General features: G+C 37.1%; 1 protein-coding gene across 1 annotated transcript in view; it reads right to left on the reverse strand.

Annotated features, from left to right (window-relative positions):
• Nucleotides 1-22,447, reverse strand: part of LOC115632490 (neuropeptide Y receptor type 6) — a 48,526-nt gene that overhangs the window by 16,012 nt on the left and 10,067 nt on the right. The window contains exon 2 of the mRNA XM_030529667.1: nt 7,979-10,103. Within this exon, the coding sequence (XP_030385527.1) occupies nt 7,985-9,829 (1,845 nt within the window). The 5' untranslated portion in view covers nt 9,830-10,103 and the 3' untranslated portion in view covers nt 7,979-7,984. The remainder of the gene's footprint in view (nt 1-7,978; nt 10,104-22,447) is intronic.

Consider the following 22,447-nt stretch of genomic DNA (forward strand, 5'->3'; position numbering starts at 1 on the left):
TGATAGTAAATTTAATTATTCAAAGTGCTCCCACAATATATAAGAAATATGAAATGGCTTAATACATTTTTGACAAAGTGTGTAATAAATTAATACAATAATAATAGTCTATGGTTTTCCAAAAAGTAAGACCCAAAGGACCCAATATATCCCAATTACCGCCCATTTGATTTAAATACTTCAAGCTAACTAATAATCTAGATTTTTGCAAAAAGGTAGGCTTAAACTTTTGAACCACTACAGTCACAGCCATTACGGGCACAAAACTTGGTGTGTAGACTTGCCTGAGAGCAAGTTTATTAGAAATCCTATTTAAACTCATTCATTTATACAAATTCCATATAATGGTTCAGAATACCTGTCTGCGAAATCGGGTTAGTCGTAACCAAAATTTGTATGTCCGATATAAGTTATAGTATTTAAAGTACCTCGCCACAAGCTGATCAAAATTTGTCGGTTATATCCTAGTAGCTAACCTAGAAATGAGTGGCACAACAAATTATTTGTCTTTTAAAGGATGTAGCGGGAAGAAGGGTATTCAGGAGTCAGTTCGGCACATCTTTATCGTTCCACTCACTCATATTGACACAGAGTAACACGGTAGTACGATTTTCAGCACTCAGCACAGTATTTATTTCCTACTAATTACACAATCGGCGAGCAGCAGCTGTCGCTTATCGATTACAACATCAACTGTCTGTCAGCTTGTATGAATGACTGACTGACTTACTGACTGTCTGTCTGTCTGTGAGGCTATAGTATATATACATATATATATATATATACTTGTAGTCGTACTCTTCGGATATTTCAGCCATCAATTAGGCATTTCCTGTTGTCGTTGGCTTTGCCATTGTGGAACTTCATTAAACGTATTTATTTCAACAACTGTCCGACTGTCAATCCCGTCGACCTATGTATTTAACAGCCAGCCCCATTTGATATATGACCCGACTCGGCCTTTGCCTGTACAACTTTATCCGCAAGCTGGCAGCCAATTGTAAAATAAATGCATGTCATTAAGTTGGCAATGGCAAACACCAACACAAACACGAACACACACACACACACACATAAGCCACCCCAAAAGCCAGAAACACATGTTTCATAACACTTCAAATCCGCCTAAGCGATCGGACAAAAAATAATGCGAGGCAATAATTCTTTTATTGCAAGTCAATGTCGAACACATTTCGCGTCGAGTGTAAGTACATATTCAAATAATGTTATTCTCTATATACTCGTATGTGCGTATTATGTATGTGGGTGCGAGCTTATGTGCATATGCATGTTCGTGTGTGTGTGTGTGTGTTGCTTGATAAGCAGCCATTACTGTTGCTCTTAAATCCAAAGCAACACAAAGACAACAATAATGCCGCAACATTTGTGCCGCTTAGTCGGTTTTGGCGGGTGGTTGGTTGACGGGGAAAGGGTATCATGAATAGCGGAACACTTTCTGTTGCGATTACGATACTCGTCGGGAGTCATTGGCACGCTTGTGTTTGATTTACTGCCGTTTCATTATACTCGTACTACCTACTACAGTGGCTTTCTGATTTTACAGCGCGCTTTAGTGCTTTTAGTGTGATTGATTAAAAGCTGTGGTGGCTCTTTTAGTTCAAATGTGCCATGGAATTTTATATTTTGCATTCATGGGAGGAAATGTGTCGCTTAACATTTAAAACCGCCAATACTAAAAGGATGCCAACAGATAAAAACTTTCTCCTTTCAATATACTTGTAGGTATTGGATCTATATAAAAAAAATAATAATAATACACTACAATATTTATAAATGTCAACTCATATTTTAGCAGACTGTAGGTATGAGTGGACTATCCTTTAATAGCTACTAAAACAGCCAGCACAGCCAGAAAACATTGCTTTCAACTGATTATCAGTTAAACAACAACAACAAGTTGAGCTATTTTAATTCTTTAATTTATAAATGTATTCTTTGAAAAAAAAAAATTAAATCAAAAATATGTCTTTGAAGGAACAATATTTTGAGCATGTATTTGATATTGTTTCTTTAAAAAATACTAAAATAAGAGCAAACGATTTTTTTATAAGTATTAAGGTTAAGAAGCAATAATCTAAAAAGGATAGTTTATACATACGAGTATACAAGTAGTTCTGCTTTTACAAGTATGTGTGAAAGTACAAGTATTTATTTTCAATAAATGTTGCTTTTGTGAACAATAAAATACAATTTATTTGAAATGTGTAATATATTTGAATATTGTGTGATTATTGTTAAATATTCTTACAGTTGATAGAAGTTGAGATGCACTGCAATGCTTTGACTTTATTTGGCAACAAAAAATGGAATATGTAGTTAGACATACAGCTCTCAGAATGATTCACTTTCAATTCAGTTGAGTTGCTCATTTAACTTACTAATTGGATTTACTGAAAAGTTCAAGCCATGTAAACTGATATACTCCCATTAATGCAATAGTAACAAATAGAAACTTTGGCTTTACAAACAACGATAATTATGTTCTACAAAAACAAATAAAACCACTCCCCTGCGGAGTTATAAAAGTGACAAAGTTATTGCGCCGAGTGTTGAATGTTTTTTAAAATGGTGATATTTTAATAAATGAAACTTTTGCAGAAACTCGGTGGCACCCGTACGCCCGCGTCTCAATCTGGCAAGTTGCTTGCTTATCAGCCGCCGCTGCTTTGTTCCAACAGGAATTATCACAATTTGCAACTAACTGGTGACAGTTTGACAAAAGGCAGCAAAAAAAAAGTGCTTGATATGCAATTCAGTCGTCATCCATCTGGGCAACCAACTTTGTTAGCCCGGGCTGCTGGCCCTACACTGACATGCCTTTAATATGGGATGCTATTAGTGAGCGTGGTCTGCCACGATGCTCTGCATTTTAAATAATAAAAACAATTTAGTTGCACAAAAGTTTTCTCCGAACTCGACGGGCATGTTGTTTACGGAGACAGGCAGACTGCGAAGGGTAGTGCGGGATAAGATGGACTTGTGCCAACTGGCAGCTAAAGCTGTTGCGTTCCCTGCAACTCCTGCCAAGTCATGTGCACCATGACAATTGCCATTCGCAGTTTCAGCTCTCATGCATAATGCAGCATTAGTTGCACAGAGCATACAGACATGGTCATAAAATATATCACTTACCGTTCACTCGTGATTCAGTCTAAAGCCCTGCTCTGTAAGCCGGCTGTTTTCATAGATACGAGTATCGCATATACGAGTATGTATGTAGATTTATTTTGCATTCAGATACCCGTACACTCCAAAAAAAAACCAACTGAAATAGGTTTTCTAATAAGTGATTGTAAACGGAGAGTGTACAATATGTAGCATAATCAGAATATTATTAATACAATGCTTTGCAAACCAAAATAAATATATATACTTTTTAAAATATTATTAAAATAAATATGCAACTCGTCCTTGTGCGTGTGCTGCTTAGAAAAAACAATTCCATAAAATATACTTCGATCTCTAACGGACAAATGATGCTGGTATATTTTGGGAAAGACTCTACAATGCCTTCATTGCTTATCCAATGAATCATTGGCAATGATATGTAGATCGAACGTATGGCATAAATGTTGGGTACTTGAAAAATTATCCTAATTTTAATGTAATATAATGTTGTTTTAATGTTACTCATTGTATTGGATCCCTGTGACTAAGACCAACAAAAATTAATTAATTAATTAATTAATTTATCTGTTGCTGTTCTTATAACCTTTCAAAAGTTTTATTTCGTATTTGGTATTTTGATATTTTGAATTCAATTTCTCGGTAGCATACTGCTTACCAAGCATACCTGGACAACTGCCTTAATTCACACTACGAATGAATGCCTTAAAATATTTATGTAAGCATATTAAAAGCGAAAATATCTTCAAATAATTATAGTATGTTCATATCGACCATTGATTAAAATAAAAAGTGGGCGGCAACTGACCTTTTCTTTCTCTAAGTAATACTAAACTAGAAACTTTTTTTGTGAGTGCAGCTATATAGTATGTATGTGCGTAAGTGTGTTTGTCTGTCGGTGTTGTCGTTTATTTAAGCGAGAGCTTAGTGCCGACGGCCCATAGGTAGTGGCAACGTTTAGCTGGGGTTTTGGACATGGAGCCTGGGCATCATGTTGATGCTGATGGCCCAGTGCCCTGCATGGCTAATTAGGCAGCTCGTTTCTATTGCCGCATCCCTGGCGCTTGTTTGCTTTAGCCAACGTGCCACTAACGACTACGCTGAATTATTCATAACTTAAAGGCATTTCTCATGTCTCTCGCTTACTCTAATGATACGCTTACTGAACGCTCCATGCTATACGTGTATACGCAAAACAACAGCAAAAATGTTTTATATGTCTGTCTTCAAAGTAAACCACAAACATGTCCAAAAGGTAAACAACATCTACAACATGCGCCTCTGCTTTTTTATCTGGCGGCCATTCATGTAGAAACATGTAAATATTTTTGCTTAAGTAAGTCCCTGTACTGTCGCTTTTTTTCCAAAGCATCTGCATATTTAGGTAATTTTTATGAAATTGAAATTGATTCTGCCCAAGGCCAGCACGGATTAGCCTTACACAGAGAGGCCTGTTGGAATTTATATCGTAAATTCATTTTAAATTCCGCTGTTTATTTATAAACTTTATGGCGACCCGTTTCTGCTCGAGTGTGACCATTAAATTGGCGTCGCATATGGCCAATCCCTCTCATAGTATAATATAAAATGCTATATTTTTTCCATAAATTATTATAAACGGTTGGCCTTAGCGCAAATAATTTAATGTGATTCTAAGATGGCGTTCGTGTTTCTTTGTTTTAGCAATCCTCCTATTCCATCTCTCCTTGCTCCCTAAACAGCTTAACAGACTGGCCACTTCAGCCGATAATGGTTTTTTGTTATTGTTGCCTTTGTTAATGGCGACCACCTGTCGGCCGATCTGAATGCAAGGGTCGCTTAACTGTCGGCACACTCTTTTCATATTTCCGCAATCCATTATAAGCCATCCATCCATTCGTCAAGCCAGAGCAGACAACAACAATAACAGCAACAACAACTGACCTTCAAGTTTTGCCATCGTGGGCGAAAACTTAGAACAAATTAACGTGCTTGCTATAAAGAATTTTCTACAAAGTAATTTCGAACACAAGGTGCTCCCGGTTTTTTATTACCAGCTTGGAAAACAGTATTTTCGTCTTATGTGGCTCAGAGCCAGTTGAGATTACATGCGATGACGGCACAGACTTTTGGCAACTTTGGCAATGCCAGCAACGCGTCCGTGGCAGCTGATTTACTACACATTTCTTCTCTTTGGTGTACAACATCAAGTATACGCCTTGTTGCACACGCAACCGAGTTGAAAGTAAGGTGGAGTGGTAAGGCTAAGAAGTACTGGCTTGACAAGGTAGACTCTATTTACTTATATTTTCAAGCTTAATTTAAAACATTTTCAAACTTCTTTTATACTTTAAATCAAATATAAAATGAAAATATTCTGCCCAGATAAAGGTAGCGTATTAAGTAAATACTAAATTGTTGTTAAATATTTTCTTATTCCTGCTAATGATCGATCTGTTGTTGTAGATTATTCGTTTTTGCCAAATCGAGTTGACAATAGTCAATGATTTAAAATTGCAACTTTCTCGAACTTGTATTTAAAATAATTAAAATTATTTCATATTCTTGCCATATCTGATATGGCTTCGTAAAACGTTTCACCTTTGAAACCAGCGTACTATTGTTGTCTGCTTTTCATTAACTGGAGAAGCCAAATGACTGTAGACTCGTTAACAATCACATGAAAACATTAAATTTTGTTTTTCGAGTACATTGGCTACGATTAATAGCTTTGATGCTTTATGTTTTTGTATATTTTTATTAGAACTCGTATAATTTTTTGGTTTTAAACCTAAATATGCCAAAATATTTACTTAAATAAGAAAAGGTGATATGTTTTGACAAAAGCTTCTGCAATAATTGATTGTCTTCGAAATAATGGCATTGAAAAAATGGATATTCAAAAATTTATATAATCCAATAATACAAGCATGTATACCTAATTGCATTGAAAATAATTCAGGTCTCAAAAAGACAATAAAAATGTCATTTGAATGTCAAACGAATTAACAATGGTATTAAAAATTAATTAAATTCCAAATTTAAAAGCTGCAAAAAATATATATACAAGTACGAGTATATAATTGGGACTTTGCAAATATGAATTCTTTTATGACTAAACTAACCTCGCTTTTATCTGCTGTGGAGGCCGCAAGAAATGCGCACAGCGCCAATGAAATTTGGCAAAAAAAAGAAAATTTAGAGCCAAATGTGCTGCCATATGTTGCGGCTTTGTTGTAAACATCATTGCAGCACTATTCCCCCTTCTCGCAATGCATTGCGTCAGCCTGCAAATCTGTTTCAGCCTGTAACTCTATTTCACTCACAGATGCGCAGTGCCACAGAGATGGCTACATTTGCAGAAAGGAATACAACTACATATGCTGAAATGCCATAAAATTCTTCTACATTTATCTTTGTCTGTCTCTTCTCTTCCACCTGCTGGCCCCTAATGGTTGTGCTTTGTCAAAAAGATTTGCTCAGCACATTTCCTCATGAATCATTTTTCCATGCACACGCACACAAAATCAAACGCAATACCGCCTGACTTGGCAGAAATTTATGTAATATCTGTACAACTCTCTTACATGTGGACGAACCCTAAGTGGCGGACCTTACATTCTTCCACATCGGCAGTTTGTCTTGTTATTTTTAACTACTGTGGTAAGTAATATTTTGAGAGTATTGAGTAAGTCTGGAAACAGCTTGCACTGCCATTTTGTTTTAAGCAGAAATCTTTTCGGATTCCAATATAAATTCTCATACATTTTAGAACAAATAGTTGTTGACATTCAAATTGGATATTCCTAAAATTTTCGATTTTTCTCATTTTTAAATTTTGCATGATAATCTATATAGTATAATCTATATATTATTAAAAACGCACTTCTTGGTTTCTTTTTAAAGTACAAAATGTTAAAATGTTCTTCTGTAAAGCGCACTTATCAGGAAATAAAGGAACAGTTGTTTCGGAATTGTAATCTGACAAATTACACAAATAAGTTATTGCGGAAATCACTATAGAGAATTATTTTCCACAACGTAAACTATGAAAATAATATTTTCGATATAACAGATAAGAACGAAATTACATTTTATTGCTAACGTGAGATCTTCATAACTGACAAGCCAGATGCCTAGATTTTTCATATAGATTTATTTTGTACAACTTGTATTCAAAGTATTGTATTTATAATATATTTTATACAAGTCGAACTAGGCTCCAGAGACTCAAACTATTAAATTGTTTAATTAATAAGAAGAATTTCATTTCGAATAAAATTAGATCTTTTGTGTTTTTAAAAATTAAACACCCCTATCTCAAAACGCAGCATAAGTACAGATTAAAAAGTTAATAGGTAAATAATAGTTTAAAGTTTTTATTTGTTTTGTGATATCTACAAGTTTTAAGTAGGTTGTGGCGGTCATATTTATTTACTAAACTTTTTGCATCACTTTTTAATGAGTTTTAAAAGCTTTTTCAACATTTTTTTAGAAGAATTATGGAGGCAACAATTAAAAAAAAACTGTCCATTTTTTCCAAGAAGCAAAAGCAACCTGCTTAAAGTCAAAGTAAACACTTGAACTGGCTTTGGCCTGCGTTTCATTCTCAGGGGTGCCGGATTACCTGACTAATGTTTGTACTAGAGTTATGCTACGTTAGTTCCCACTTACAATGTTGCAACTTGCACAATATTTTTGATAGTTTTGGAAAACAATCATGAATTCAGATTAAATATTCACAATAAATATTCTTTCATAGTTTCGTGTTACCCCAATTTATGAAGTTACCTATTTAAACTTTAGATAAATAATGACTGAGTTTTTGCAATAATTCGTTTGTGGAACTTACCCTTCCTCAGTTGCTTCTGCCGCGACTTGTCGCAGCACCTTGGCCGACCAATTTGGCAGCCAGTTCCGTTTCATAGTTCTCGCTCGTCGCCGCCTCCACTAGACTGATGCCTGTTGTATTGTCGGAGCTGACGAAGGGGGTCTCCCGGAAACGCACCTCCACCGTCTGCTCATCGCCGGAGTAGTCGGTATCGTCATCGGTGCGACGTCGCACACGCCTCATATCCCGATCGTTCAGCAGGATGTCCACCTGTTGCGGTGCCTGACGCGTATGGACCAGGGCTGCATTAATGCCACGCCCACTCAGAATGGGCGAGACGGCTCCAGTGCCGTTGCCATAGGTGGGCTCGCGCGGTATGATCAAAAGCTTCTCCTTGGGCAGACAAGTCTCTTGTGTGATGCCATTGTCATCCTGATCATCGGCATCCAGGCTGCCACCAGCTCCGCCTTCGCCATTGCCATGATGCAGTCGGGGACCGCAGGTGTTTCGATCGCTTCGGTTGTAGCCACGTGTTATGTTGATGATATTGTTGTTGGAGGGATTGAAACAAGGCAGCACATGCTTGAACTCCTTGCGGAAGTTTTCATTTAGCCAGGCGTAGAGGAACGGATTGTAGCATGTCGAGGACATGGCTATGGAGTGAGCCACGAAGAAGAAGAGTATGTAGAAGCGTCCCTCATTGCTCTTCACATAGAAGTCATCGATGATGTTCACCATGTTGATGGGCAGCCACGAAAGTCCAAAGACAGCGACCATGGCGATTAACATGCGATTCGTGCGCTTCTTCCGATCTCGATCCGCTTCCTCGCGCCGCGAAGATTTCGAGCCTGGCTTAGCCTTAGCGCGTGCATTCAGCTTCACCGATATGAGGACATAGCATATGGAAATGATGACGAACGGCACCACAAACTGCAGCATGGTGGTAATAGCACCAAATACCTTGCGATACTGCTCCGAGGGCCAGTTCTCCTCACAGTAGGTGCGCGTAATGGCCAAGTCTGGGGGCAGCGTCACGCCCAAGCCGCCTGTCATCACCTGCAGATAGGCCTGAGCCGCCGATGTGGTATCGGGAGCTTCTATAAAGGTCGACTCGTAGCTGGTGTTTGCCGCAGCTGCTCCTATTATTACCGTCTCATTGCTCGCTCCGATGATCTCTGTGCTGTTGTCCACCTCGGTGACGACCTTCACATACATGCCGTAGGGTAAGGTGGCGAATGCGCTGATCACCCAAATACCCACTATAATGCCAATGCAGGTGGACAGTTTCATGCGCTGATGAAATGGGTATATGATGAAGAAGTACCGATCAATCGCTATCGAGGTCAGCGTCAGGGTGGAGATGTAAATGCTGCAGCCCTGGGCATATGAAACCAAATGGCACAATGTACGGCCAAAGGCCCAACGGCCCATGAACGTATAGAGTGGAGTGAATGGCACGGCCAGCACACAGAGCAATATGTCCGATAATGCCAGGTTTGTGATAAATATATTCGTCACCGTTTGCATCGCCTTATTCCGTATCACAACATAACAAACAAGGACATTTCCAAATACTCCAAGGACAAAGACTGTGGCGTATAGCACGCAGAAGAAGATTTGCACGAGCTCGTTGTTGATTAGCTTGTCCGATTCGCTCTCTATACTTGTCGCCGTTGTAGCTGCTACATTGGTAGTTGTTGTTGTTGTGAGTGGCACTGTGCCTGTTCCTGTTGTTGAGGGGGCTGTGGTGGTGGTGCTGGTGCTGGTGGTGGAGGACCAATTGAAATACGGCTGCATTGTTACGTTAGGCAGCGGCAGCGGCATCTGTGTGGTTGTGGATAACCAGACATTTATTGCCGTAAGATTGGCCATGGCTAAGATATTGTTTTGGCCGCCTCGTTATGAGTCGGCTCCTGCTCTTGCTCCTGCTCCTGCTCTTGCTGTTGTTGATGTTTACTTTTTGCTCAATTCATGGCAAGCTTGAGCGGAAGTGTGCCACTTAGGCAAACATTTCCTCAGACGTCTCCACTTTCGATTTTTCCCGTTGTGTGTCTTTATGCAGCTAAAGTTTGACTTAATATTTTGTTCATTGCTAATTGCGTGACCGTTCAGCTTCACTTCCCCTCCTGCTGCTTCAAGTCTCCAACTGTAAAGAGAAAATCACACAAAAAGATAAGTTAGATTTGTCTAAACTTTTGCCAGTGAGCGAGCGAGAAAGAAAAGGCGATGGGGCTGGTATTGGGGTTGGGGGAATCTGCTCTTAGTTTGAATTTAAAAGTATCTACAAGCAACTTAAGAGTTTTGCCATCTTGGCAATTGTTTTGCCAAAGGGATTAAGTTGTTGCTCGCTTTTATTTGACTTGCTAGCACACTCACTATCTATATGACCCCTCCCCTCTTACATCCCCACAACCATCCGCCCAAGAGCCACTTCCCAATTTGTCTCTGTCTCCCCCACTTTACACGCGATGCTCATCCGTTATTGTTGTTGTGTTGTTTCGCAACACTCTGGGGTTCTCGACGCCGTCGCTTTATTAAAAACAATGTCGCTTCGCGTCGAATTCGTTGTCGTTCTCATTGTACTTATTGTACTTCCTTCTGGAAGTGCAGCAAGGCGGAAGTGAAAATGAAAGTGTGGTATTGAATTGTCGTCCTCGTCGGTATTCTCGTCGCAAATATTGCAAATGGCAGTCAGTTGGCTGCGTGCGAAGCTACTTTCAGAAATTTCATTAAAGTTGCGTTGGGCAGCTGCCAAAAGTTCTCTTCTCAGGCACTAAGAAATTGAGCAGCTAGCCTAATCTGGCTTTTGTCTATTCATTTCTTATATCCATTGTAACTATGGGGATTCCATAGTAACGAATACCTCCTACGCTTTGCCTAGTTATTGATCATTATTTCGGAAGAGTATTTATACAAAAATCTTCACACCAATGTAAAATTACACAGTATTTTAAACAAAGCATTATTCTTGGAAACATCCATATAATCTGATGTAGTTGTAAACAATCAGCACAACCTTGCCTGAAAATTTGGGTGCCATTCAATTATTTGAATGTGATTACTTACACATTGCTGGATTGTTATTGTCATCAAAATTTGTCATTAGTAAAACTTAGAAAACTTAGTTTTCATGTGAATTAAACAAGCATGCAAACCTTTTGTTTTAATTTAACAGCAATGCTATTCAATAACCAATGAATCTAAAATAACAAGCAAATAAATACTCTTCAGCTAAAGCGAGCTACTTGTAGTTTTTGTTATCGCTTCACTTTATTACGATTGATTAATTCTAGTAATAATTTAATTTTTTTGGTCTAAATATTACTTATAACTTCTTTAAATCCTTCTTTTGCATTTCCTGCTTAATTTTATTCGATTTTCGAAATAAATTTAAACACAGTTAATAGCAAGAAAACTAAAAAAAAATTGAAAATTTCACATTCTTATTTTTTATTTCTCGCAAATTTTTGTTAATTTAAATAATGTTGATATTCTAGTGTAAGTAAAATCAATACTTTAGTAAGGCAAATCATCAAAATGAATTAACTATTTTGTTAATATTTAGCATGGAGTATATATTTTCAAACCGATTGCAACAATTGATGTGTTTGGTGTGGCTTTCTAAATCAATCTGCCAATCAAAAATGTGTATGGGCATGTGGACGGCGGCATTGCTATATTCAAACAATAATTTATTTAGCCACATTTAAGCTAAAAAAAAATTGAAAATTTCACATTCTTATTTATTATTTCTCACAAATTTTTGTTAATTTAAATAATGTTGATATTCTAGTGTAAGTAAAATCAATACTTTAGTAAGGCAAATCATCAAAATGAATTAACTATTTTGTTAATATTTAGCATGGAGTATATATTTTCAAACCGATTGCAACAATTGATGTGTTTGGTGTGGCTTTCTAAATCAATCTGCCAATCAAAAATGTGTATGGGCATGTGGACGGCGGCATTGCTATATTCAAACAATAATTTATTTAGCCACATTTAAGCTTAATTCGATTTTAATTTATTTCCTTTCTTCATCGAGTCGCAAAACGGAATTGTATTGTTGGCCCAAAGTGCAAAGTTTTGTTACTCTGAAGCACTCATGGCCCGAAAAGTAACTTAAAATTAATTCAGGCCCACAAACATGTAAATCCAAATTCAATTGAATTTTGTTAAAAACTTATTGAAAATGTTTCGTGCACCAGGAAGGTAGAAATATAAATAAATAAATATTTACTGCATTATAAAATTTTTCATTTTCCTCTTGGAGTATATTTAATGATGCACAAAAATAACAAATAGCTCGTAATTTTATAAATATGCATGGAGTATAAAGTATAATGAGTTTATGAATGATTTCTCGTTTAGCGAATGGTTTATGTGTATTGATTTATTTTCACATTGAAATCTTTCCCTTGCGTCACAGTTATTTAGCATTATTTGCCTACAGTTTTTGAAATTCCAACACAAAGGAGATGTTTTTGAATTTCTGTTGCTGTTGCTTTTTTTCTGCATAGTTTTAATGCCTGAAGCTCGAGTGAATCTGTCGAAATGATGGGTTATCTTTGCTAGGAGATCTGCTGTTGTCTTCAAACGTTGGCATGCAAATTTCACGAAGGACGAGTCAGCATGATGCGGACGGTTTTCTGCTGCGTATACGAGCAGAACGGGCAACGCCTGAAGGTAGGCAATGGAAATTATAGGAAACAATAAAGCGAATGAAAGGCAAATACTTTCGCCACGCGCTTTCACTTTCAATGTCCGGAAAATACATAATCATTTAGATAAATTAATAGGCGGCGATGCCTGAAGCGGCGACGCAAAATTGGTGGAAGAAAATGCTTTGCCTGGCCCACAGGTTATCCGCGGGTCAGCGAGCGGACAAAGTTCCACAATGGCCACGGCCATGAGGAAACGAACTGCGACAGCCGGAAATTGTGTAAAAAATGGCAGTTAACAAATTTTATTAACGCATTTGACGCACAAACAACCAACGGCAACAATAACAAATACTGCACCAAAGAACGTTAACAACTCGAGCAATAAACTTCATCAAAATCATTATCAGCACCACACGCAGGAAGCGAGGGACCGCGGGAACAGTGGCAGCATCATTTGTTCTTCGCTGCCTCGTTATCACCATCGTGTGGCAGGTTATCAACAATTTCATCGTCATCGTCATTATCATCATCACCAGCTCGAAGCACGAAGCACAAAACACAAAGCAGCTTGAGTATGTCATTCTCATCTTTATACTTTATTCTCAACCTGCCCGTCGTTCGGGCCATGCGATGCCACCTCGTAATTTTAATTTTGATGCATTTGTCACTTTTTTTAAGAGCGATTTATCTTAGGGCGTGCCATGAAACAAGATGGTGGCGAGCTGAGGGGCGGGCACAGCAGCAGCTGACGCTCAATTTAATGGGATTTCTGTTCTTTGTAACAACACAAGCCACGACCAGTCGAGACATCGGTCCGCCGTCTGCACAGACATGTCTTGTAGGTGTTGGTGCTGGCATTAATGTGCTCATAAGATGGCTTATGTACCAGACCAATATCAGCCATGACATCATGTCCAAGACCATGAAACTTTAAGCTACTTTAACGAATAGGTAGGGCGCCAAAAAGTTTGCAAGAAAAAAAACCAACGCATTAGTCTTCAGTGCACGGCACGAAATTAATGACTAGTTGGTGATTGAGGGCGTGCTTAAAAATTTAGGATTGCTCTGAATTCAATGATTGATTGTGTTATAAGTATATGGAAAGTATCCTTTTTTTTTCATTATATTTCGTAGGTTAAATTCTTTGCCTTACATTTTTATAGCCTGTACCCAAAGGGTGAAAGGCTATACTAGTTTTGTGCGCATGTATGTAACACACAGAAGGAGGCGTGGCAGACCCCACAAAGTATATATATTCTTGATCAGGATGAGAAGACGAGTCGATATAGCCATGTCCGTCTGTCCGTCTGTCCGTCTGTCCGTCTGTCCGTCTGACCGTCTGTCCGTCTGTCCGTCTGTCTGTATGAGCGCAAGGATCTCAGTAAGTACAAGAGCTAGGATAACCAAAATTGGTATCAAGGTTCCTATAAGCCCTAGGCAGAACGAGTTTGTTTATTTTTTCTGATACACCCCCCCACTCCCCCGCAATTCGTATTTTTTCTTATAACTTCCGTAATTCTCGGAATTTTGAAATCAATTTTGGTAGGTACATCCAGTTAGTACTAATGTGTCCGTGTGCCAAATTTCATCATGATAGGTCAATTCTGAAGAAAGTTATAGCCATAAGTAAAATCGCTGCTCATGCGCTGCCTCTGTCGGCAGCGCTGCCCGCAGCTGTTGTTGTTGTTGCTGCTTTGGTTTAACTTTGTGCTGCATACATACACGCATATAAACACGCATAGGTACGTGATGTAAATGTATGCTGTTTAAACTGAACATAAACATGTATTCTAATTTAATTTAATTAATTATTTTAATTAATTAATTCATTCATTTTTTTAATAATTTAATTTTAAAAAAATTTTTTTTTTTTTTAATTTTTTCCTTTTTGTGGAGAGTACAGGCTATTTTACTGTCGGGCTTGCTCGACTGTAGCGTTCTATCTTGTTTAATGTAGTTTAAACCGAGCTTATACAACTTTTTAAACAAGTCGACAAATTCTTTAAGTTGCTGAGTCTACTAGTATGTTGTTAGTACTGAAGATATTTATAGAGTGGTTCTGAATACTTGAAAATACTTCAAAAAACATTTTCTTAAATTTTATATATGAAATCCAAATAATTTCATAAATTTGCAAACATTTTACATATATTTTATTTTCATATTAACATTACATTTATTTTAATTGTATAGTATTTTCTAATACGTTTTAATTAAAATGCAGATATCTACTCTTATAAACGCTTCTTAACTATTTTCAAATTACAAAAGCTTGTCATAAATTTCATAATCCCCTATATATATTTCTTAAATCTCTCTTGAATCAATAAATTTTTCTTGTATTTTCAAAAGAATCCTCTGAAACTATTTTTACAAATATGTATATTTATTAAAACTGAAGCGTTACTTCCGCTGATCCGCTGATCAAATTTTAAATCATTTTCGAGCCATAAAAGTTAATTCTTCATTCCAAAGGCGATACAGAAGCATTGCACATCATATTGGGGCGGTTTTGAAGCTATCAATTCAAAGATACCCATTTGTCTCGGCACCCAGTTGATATTTATAGTGTGGTATTATTTCCATATTCCTAACATACATCAACCAAATGCCTCTGCAATCAATTAATGACTCAATAGGAAACGAGCCTACGGCTTGTTTGAGCCGCAACAAAATTATGTATGTAACTCTTAAAGATAATCAGCTACTAACCGTCTCCTGAAAGCACTTTCGTTAACCGACGGCGAAAACTAAACCCATTAATTTACACATAACTTTCCCTAATGATGCGCCCACTGCTCCAGCTGCCAGCTGGTCCGCTGACCAACGCCCATTTACAGGCCTTCTTTGACGACCCGCCCCATGCCAGTCATTTGCATTTGTGTTAATTGCAGTAGCATGGCTACTTCCACGATAATCAATTACAAAGTTTTTCCAACACAACTCTTGCAAACTTTTCCCCCTCATTTCTTGGCACGCAGCCGGATCGGCGGCAGCGCACATCAGCATTAACATCGAAGTGGAACATCAAGAGATTACTCATCAGTCTGTCTGCCAAAGTTGGCAGCCGGCACTCAATCGCTTGTTTATTGATGTTGTGGCTTCAAATCGAAGCATATGTTCAGTGTCAATGCTGTGCACATTGATTTTTATTTTACAACTTATGGAAACGGAAAATCATTTAATAAATCGAAATTGTTAGAATTATTGCTGGCAGCCACTTAAAATTGTTTTCGCACATGGTCGATTGACGACGCGACGTCAAGTATTCTCTTTGAAAACTTTTTAAATATAGTCATTCGAATACATATAGCATATGTGTAATACGCCATTCAATGTTATAGCTAAGATAAATGAACTCGAAGGGTTGCGATGGAAAAAGTGTGAGAAACATTTCTTACTATAAAATTCAATTTACACAACTTTTACAGCTAAACTGTTTTATACTTATAAACCATTATGTAATGATAATTTTTCTCAATTTTAAATATCATGCCATTTGACCTGATTAGTTCTTTACTTGGGTTGTACGAATAAAAGAAGAAAAATATGTAAAATACTAATAAAAGTACAAAGATTGTAGTTAATAGGATAGAACAGATGAACACAAACTTTTCCAGCGATATTCGATAGCTTCATTACTTTGTTTATAATGAGAAAAGTCGAGCACCTCAAATGAGTTGTCAACCACAAACTCCACCACTTTGTTGTAGGAAAATCGGTTACCACCTAGCCATTTGCTTTAACTCATTGATAACGAGAACGTGAACTGGTGCATTATCTTGTTGAAACAGCACCTTCCTCCAGAGTAAAATCTAGTTTGGCTTTCATATTGGTTTAACTGGGGCCATTCAAATGAAAGTATTGTGTCAAATTCTTCGAGAGCTCGAGTACTGCTCCTGAACTATCCCAAAGACTTAATGGTTCTCGATTAAAATATACACAAACAATACATATATATTTAATCAGAGAAAATGTTCTCAAATGACTTTAAAGCTATGCCTAGGAGTTAATTATTAAACATAATTAATAATAATGGTTAATTATTAAACATAATGTTAGTCTCATTCATAATCTTATCTTATCGGATATTTTACAAAGCTAGAAACAATAATTCGTTTAAATATGATATCTTAGCAAAATTCCTTTTATGCACAAAAAACTGGTGAAAACTTTGACATAAAAAAGAAAAACTATTTTATTGTTTTTATTAAACTCCTTTTTGCAGGGCATGAGATAGAAATGAATTAAATTCTTTCTCTACATTATATCTTCTTAAAACTTTTCCTTTACATTCCATTTATTTATGAAACAGCCGTGTATTTCCTTCTACTTGTAAGCTGTGTATTGCCAAACTTGTAATGCATTTCTGTTATCAAAATACAATAGATTTATATAAAGTATAAATAATTAATAATTAATTGAAATAAATAATTAAATAAGACTAAACTCCTAGTTTTTCTTTAAGTTTAATTTAAGTTATTATAAATAATAACAGTATAATTAAAGTTTTAAATTAAAAAAAAAAGTTACCAAAAAAGGCTTATCTCGCTGCTTTTTCTGCGAGTGTATGCCTGCGAGTGTGGACTGTTTGCGCACAAACAACATAGTTTGCGATCAGTGGCGAATATATGTACACTATATATTTATGCGCTGATTTATGGCATAACAACGAATTAGAAATAGAAATGTATTTCCAGATAAGCCCCCAATGTACTCTAGCGAAACAAAATCGCTGAGGCATGGCCATTTGGCGTGCTGCCAGCTACGGATTGGTGTGAGTGTGTGGGTAGATCCCCAAACCCGCATATAGCTGATCATTACGCCTCCCACTTAATATGCCCTCGAATTTCAGTGCATTCTGATTCTGTCACGTGCAATTGGCCATAATACTTATCCGAGATACAATCGAAGGAAAATATTTACACTGGGAACAGTTGGAGGGAAGACGGAAATTGTTCGCATTTTCAGATAATATCAATGGCCAACCGCAAGCTAAACAAACTTGCTGTCAGTCCCAAACATATGCAAAAAACAAGTAAAAAAGCTAAAGTCGGGTGTCCCGACTTTGAAATACTCTGTACATATGTTTACAATAATTATAGAAAATAAAAAAAATTAAGAAAATAAAAAAAAAAATTTGATCGATTTTACCTCTCTCGGTATTCGAACTCACGTAAAGGGTGTATAATTGCACATTTACATAGCAATTGCGTCTGTGTGAGTGTATGTATGCCTATGCGCATCAATTCGTGTCTGTGTAAGCATTTTCGCAGTCAACCAAACAGCAACATCAACAACAGCCGCGGGCAGCGCTTGAGCAGCGCTGCAGCAGCGCTGCATCAGCAAATATATTTATGGCTATAACTTCTTGTTAAATCGGTCTATCATAATGAAATTTGGCATACGGACATATAATAACTAACTGGGGGTATTTCCAAAATTTTAGTTCGAAATTCCAAGAATTACGGGAGTTACGATTTGCGGGGTAGAGGGGGGAGGGAGGGGAATTCCAAAATATACATTTTCTGCGTATTCACATAAGGCATCTGGGACTAAAATTTGGTGTTCCTAGGTCTTATAGTCTCCGAGATATAGGCGATTATACGAATGGAAAATCGGGAAAACCCCCATAGGGGGGAAGTGGGGGGGAAAATCAAAAAAATAAAACAAACTCGTATAGAATACACACATAACGCATCTTCGTGCAAAATTTGGTGTCTCTATCTCTTATAGTCTCTGAGATCCAGGTGTTCATACGGACGGACAGACGGACAGACGGACAGACGGACAGACGGACAGACAGACAGACAGGGCTAGATCGACTCGTCTCGTCATGCTGATCAAGAATATATATACTTTGTGGGGTCTGCCACGCCTCCTTCTGCCTGTTACATTTTTCAGCTCCCGCAAACCTAATATACTCTTGTACATTTCATGTACAGAGTATAACAAGAAGCGGGAATTTAGGGGGGAAAATAGTGAAACCAGGGCAGTGAATTACTTTGACATGTGATGGGCAGAGGGCTTCGGATCGGGCTGATAAATGTCGTGCCAACTGTCAGGCGTTGTGCTAAGCCCATTACTTCCGATAAGCGAATGTATGGCCACATACTCGTTAAGATAACAACAGAAATCAAACTAAATGGCTAGAATTGGCACGCAGTGAGAGCGAGAGAGTGAGAAAGACGGTTAAAGCAACAGGAAAGCTGAATAGCAATATTTTATCTAAAAAAAAATCAAAACCAAAACACCGAAAAAACGGCAGCTACAAAAAAACCAAATCGTATATAAAAATCGCAGTTAAGCATTATTAACACAATTTCACTGAGCCCGGATGTGGGTGCGTGTATGAGTGCGTGTGTTCGCCCTTATAGCCATTAATAAGATTGTTTTAACATGAATTTACGGCCTAGGGCATGCCAAAGTACTGAATGACACCGACCCAGCATCGTCCCTTTCCTCATCTACCCAAACCACTCAGTATTTCGACAGCATAAGTAAGTAAACAGAATGGCAGTAAAAAAATGTAAACAAGACAAGGCGGATGCTGTGGCAGTTGAGAAGCGACAGGCTCTGGCCATAGCTTTGGCGCTTATGGCCAGGATACGGTTTCTTCTTTGCGGTCCATTCAAAAATTAAAATGTTTGCTAACGGCGCTTAAACTGCCGGCCGAGCACCGAACGAATGCTATACAAATTAAATGGCCACTTTTGGCCAACATTCAACGAGGCGTGCCAGGCCAGGGGCCGGACAGGCCGTACCTCAAAACTTGTCACAATGGGCTTTTAGGAAGCCGGGTTTGCCGTTTGCTTTGCACTCGAATCGTTCGGAAATGCTTCAAATATCAAACTCAACAGAGAAATGCTGTGAAAGTAAAAAGAGGAAATCATGGTCGATGGCAGGAAAACAAAATACAGCTACGAACTGAAGAACAACACATAACAATTGTTTATTTAATTTGTTTATGCAAACTGTATATTTGTAGTATTTTCATCTACTATTCCAATCCTTTAAGCCATTTATGCAGAAGCATTAATCAACTTTTCTGCACAGAATCAAGGACTACGTGTAATTTAATTTATTATTTCGTGTAATCGTTGCTAAAATTCGTTATGCTAAAGACTCGCAGTAATATATACTCGTATGCACGGATATAAATTATAATAAATGTCCTATCAAGACAATTAAGCCATGTTATATGATAATTTATATTGGCCAATAGCACAAGTAATACAAACTTATTCTGCTTAATAGGTAGAAGAGAACAATGCCCGAAGTATTGCATTCAAAATATACGTTTTGTATCTTTTGTAAAGCGAAAGCGTATGCCTTTAAATGTTTCCTTTCTACACACTATAGCTTTACTTTAGATAAGGTTTACGATTCATATAAAGTTCTTTTTTTAAATAATACTATAATTTATATTTATATTTAACAGACGTCGTAAAGCTATAGACAAGAAAGAGCAAGTAAGGGTTAAATGCTCTAATGATTTTCCCACATTAGTTTCAAAGATGCTTATTAGTTCTTCTTTAAAGCCAGAAATTTTAAAAGAATCCGATTTCATTTTTTTTATGTATTCCAAACAATGTTTTTCTAAGCAATTCTATAACAGTTTTAATCAGTTAACAAAAATTATTGATTTGTATTGAATTTAATTAATTAATGTAGCGCATTTAATTTCAATTCCTATAATGCTAGTGGGACAACCTACTGACAGGTTTTTTTTAACAAAACGATATCACAATTAAGGAGAGATTAATGATAAATAGTGATCACATAACTGATCAAATAAAGAGAAACAAGTATTTTATACCTAATTTTAAATACATACAAGTAGTTCCAAATATCCCCATCGGCAAATAAATGTTTTTTATATTAAATACCGGAAATACCGAATTACCGGTGTCAATTCCAAATTAGAAATTTCATAGTGATTTCCAATTAGGCACATAGTATATTACCAAATTAACAAATAACAAATTATTTTCAAATAAATACAGTAAATACAGTACTTAAGAACGGCCTACAGATTTGAAAATGCAAGTATTGGCATAATGCCAAGAATTTTAATTTGCGGTCTAGATTACTTTACATACTTTGTTGATTCCACAACTTAACGAGGTATATGGAATATAACTTTTTTCCAAAACTACTTAGGATTTGCCAGACAGCCTCTGATAGTTATAGACATTGCCAACATTTGCCAACTCCCATTGATACATATTGATGTGACATCAATGTAACAGATCACAATTGCAGTTTCCTTTACTTCGATACATTACATTGCAATTACTTAACTCAAATTATTGTACAAAGCATGTGTCATAAAACTATTGAATTCATTCCTATTTGAAATCAAAGATATGAGCCTTTCTATTAAATAATTCTGATACCGTTGCTTTAGAAATGCTTTATTTGTGATGCTAATCGGTTTAGGAAAATAGCTAAATATAGCTAAGCTGACAACCCTGAACCGTCTCAACCCACTTAACGACACCTTGGCATTTAAGCTGTGTAAGCGAGACGGCTTAAGCTGCTAATTCAAGGCAAGCCAAGTTGCCGACAGTCTCAGTTGTGCGACCGCAAGTTGCTGAAATTAAATTCAGATTGAAACCACACCCACACATACAGAGGCACTCTGATTCAAGCTACTGTCTCTGCCACTGGCTGGGAGCGTTACGGATATTCGTGTGGAAAATTTTGAATAATTTTCCTTAAGTTCTTTTAAACTGTCAGCAAATGTTGCGTTCTGTGTCATCGCTGTCAGCGAGTTGTCATGACCTCGCCAAAAGTAATAACCCAAAACGTAGGCTAAAATGAAACAAAACTGAGGAATAAAAACAAAAAGCATTCAAGGACATTGTGCCACCGCTGAACTTTCAAGTAAACGCCAGCTGGGCAGGAGGCGTGCGTACAATTTGCCAACCAACTGACTGACTGCATGGATGACTGCCTGGATGACTGACTGAATGACTGACTGACAGACTAACTGAATACAGTCAGCACGCTTTCTCTATTTGTTTGTCCATTCGGATGTCTAGGTTGCTAACCTCGGCGTATGTTTTTGTAGTAGTCGCAATTCAATTTTTCAGTTGTGCCCTCAACTTGTCTGATGTTTGAGAGTGTCGTTTAAGCCATTTTGATTTTACAAGTTGGGGCAGCTGTCGGCAGACATGGTCGAGTGGTTGACCGCTTGCCAAAATCCTAATGCTGCCTGTCCTTTTTTGTTTGTTGACTTGTTTTAGGCATTTAACCTGAAACCGTTCAATAACATCAGCAACATTGTTCATCCTTTTGTTTCAAGTTGAAGGCTGCCTGCCAAAAATTTCATTCGGCAATCAGTCCGATAGAGGCACAAAAACTGGCTACAAAAATTGTCCCTTTTAGCCTTTTGATGCCGTTTTATTTGCGAAACCCTTGCCAAGCGCAACATCCGGCGCACAGTGGATCGTTCTCCACATTTTTGAAAGAGAATTGCTACAGTGTTTTTGTTTATACTATAGATATCTTGCCCTTCTTTAAAAAAATCAAACCAAAATTAGGTAAGGAATAACGGGCTTCAAAAAAGAACTGATCATTACAGATAATTATAAAATAAAAAACATTTGTTTAAATGTTTGCATTGAATTTATAAAACTTTCATCATCTTAGTTGATATTATTCGTCTGTTTGAGCTAGCATTTTAAAAGAGAAAACAAATATTTCGTTATTATTTCTAAAAAAAAAATATGAAATGAATGTTTGTTTTTATATTCTCTTCAATTTGAAATAAATCTGTGCACAACTTTAATGCAAATTGTAATTTCAACTCATAGTTGCG

Source organism: Scaptodrosophila lebanonensis, unplaced genomic scaffold, assembly GCF_003285725.1.
Source record: "Scaptodrosophila lebanonensis strain 11010-0011.00,11010-0021.00 unplaced genomic scaffold, SlebRS2 tig00001415-arrow-pilon, whole genome shotgun sequence".
NCBI classification, from domain to species: Eukaryota; Metazoa; Arthropoda; class Insecta; order Diptera; family Drosophilidae; genus Scaptodrosophila; species Scaptodrosophila lebanonensis.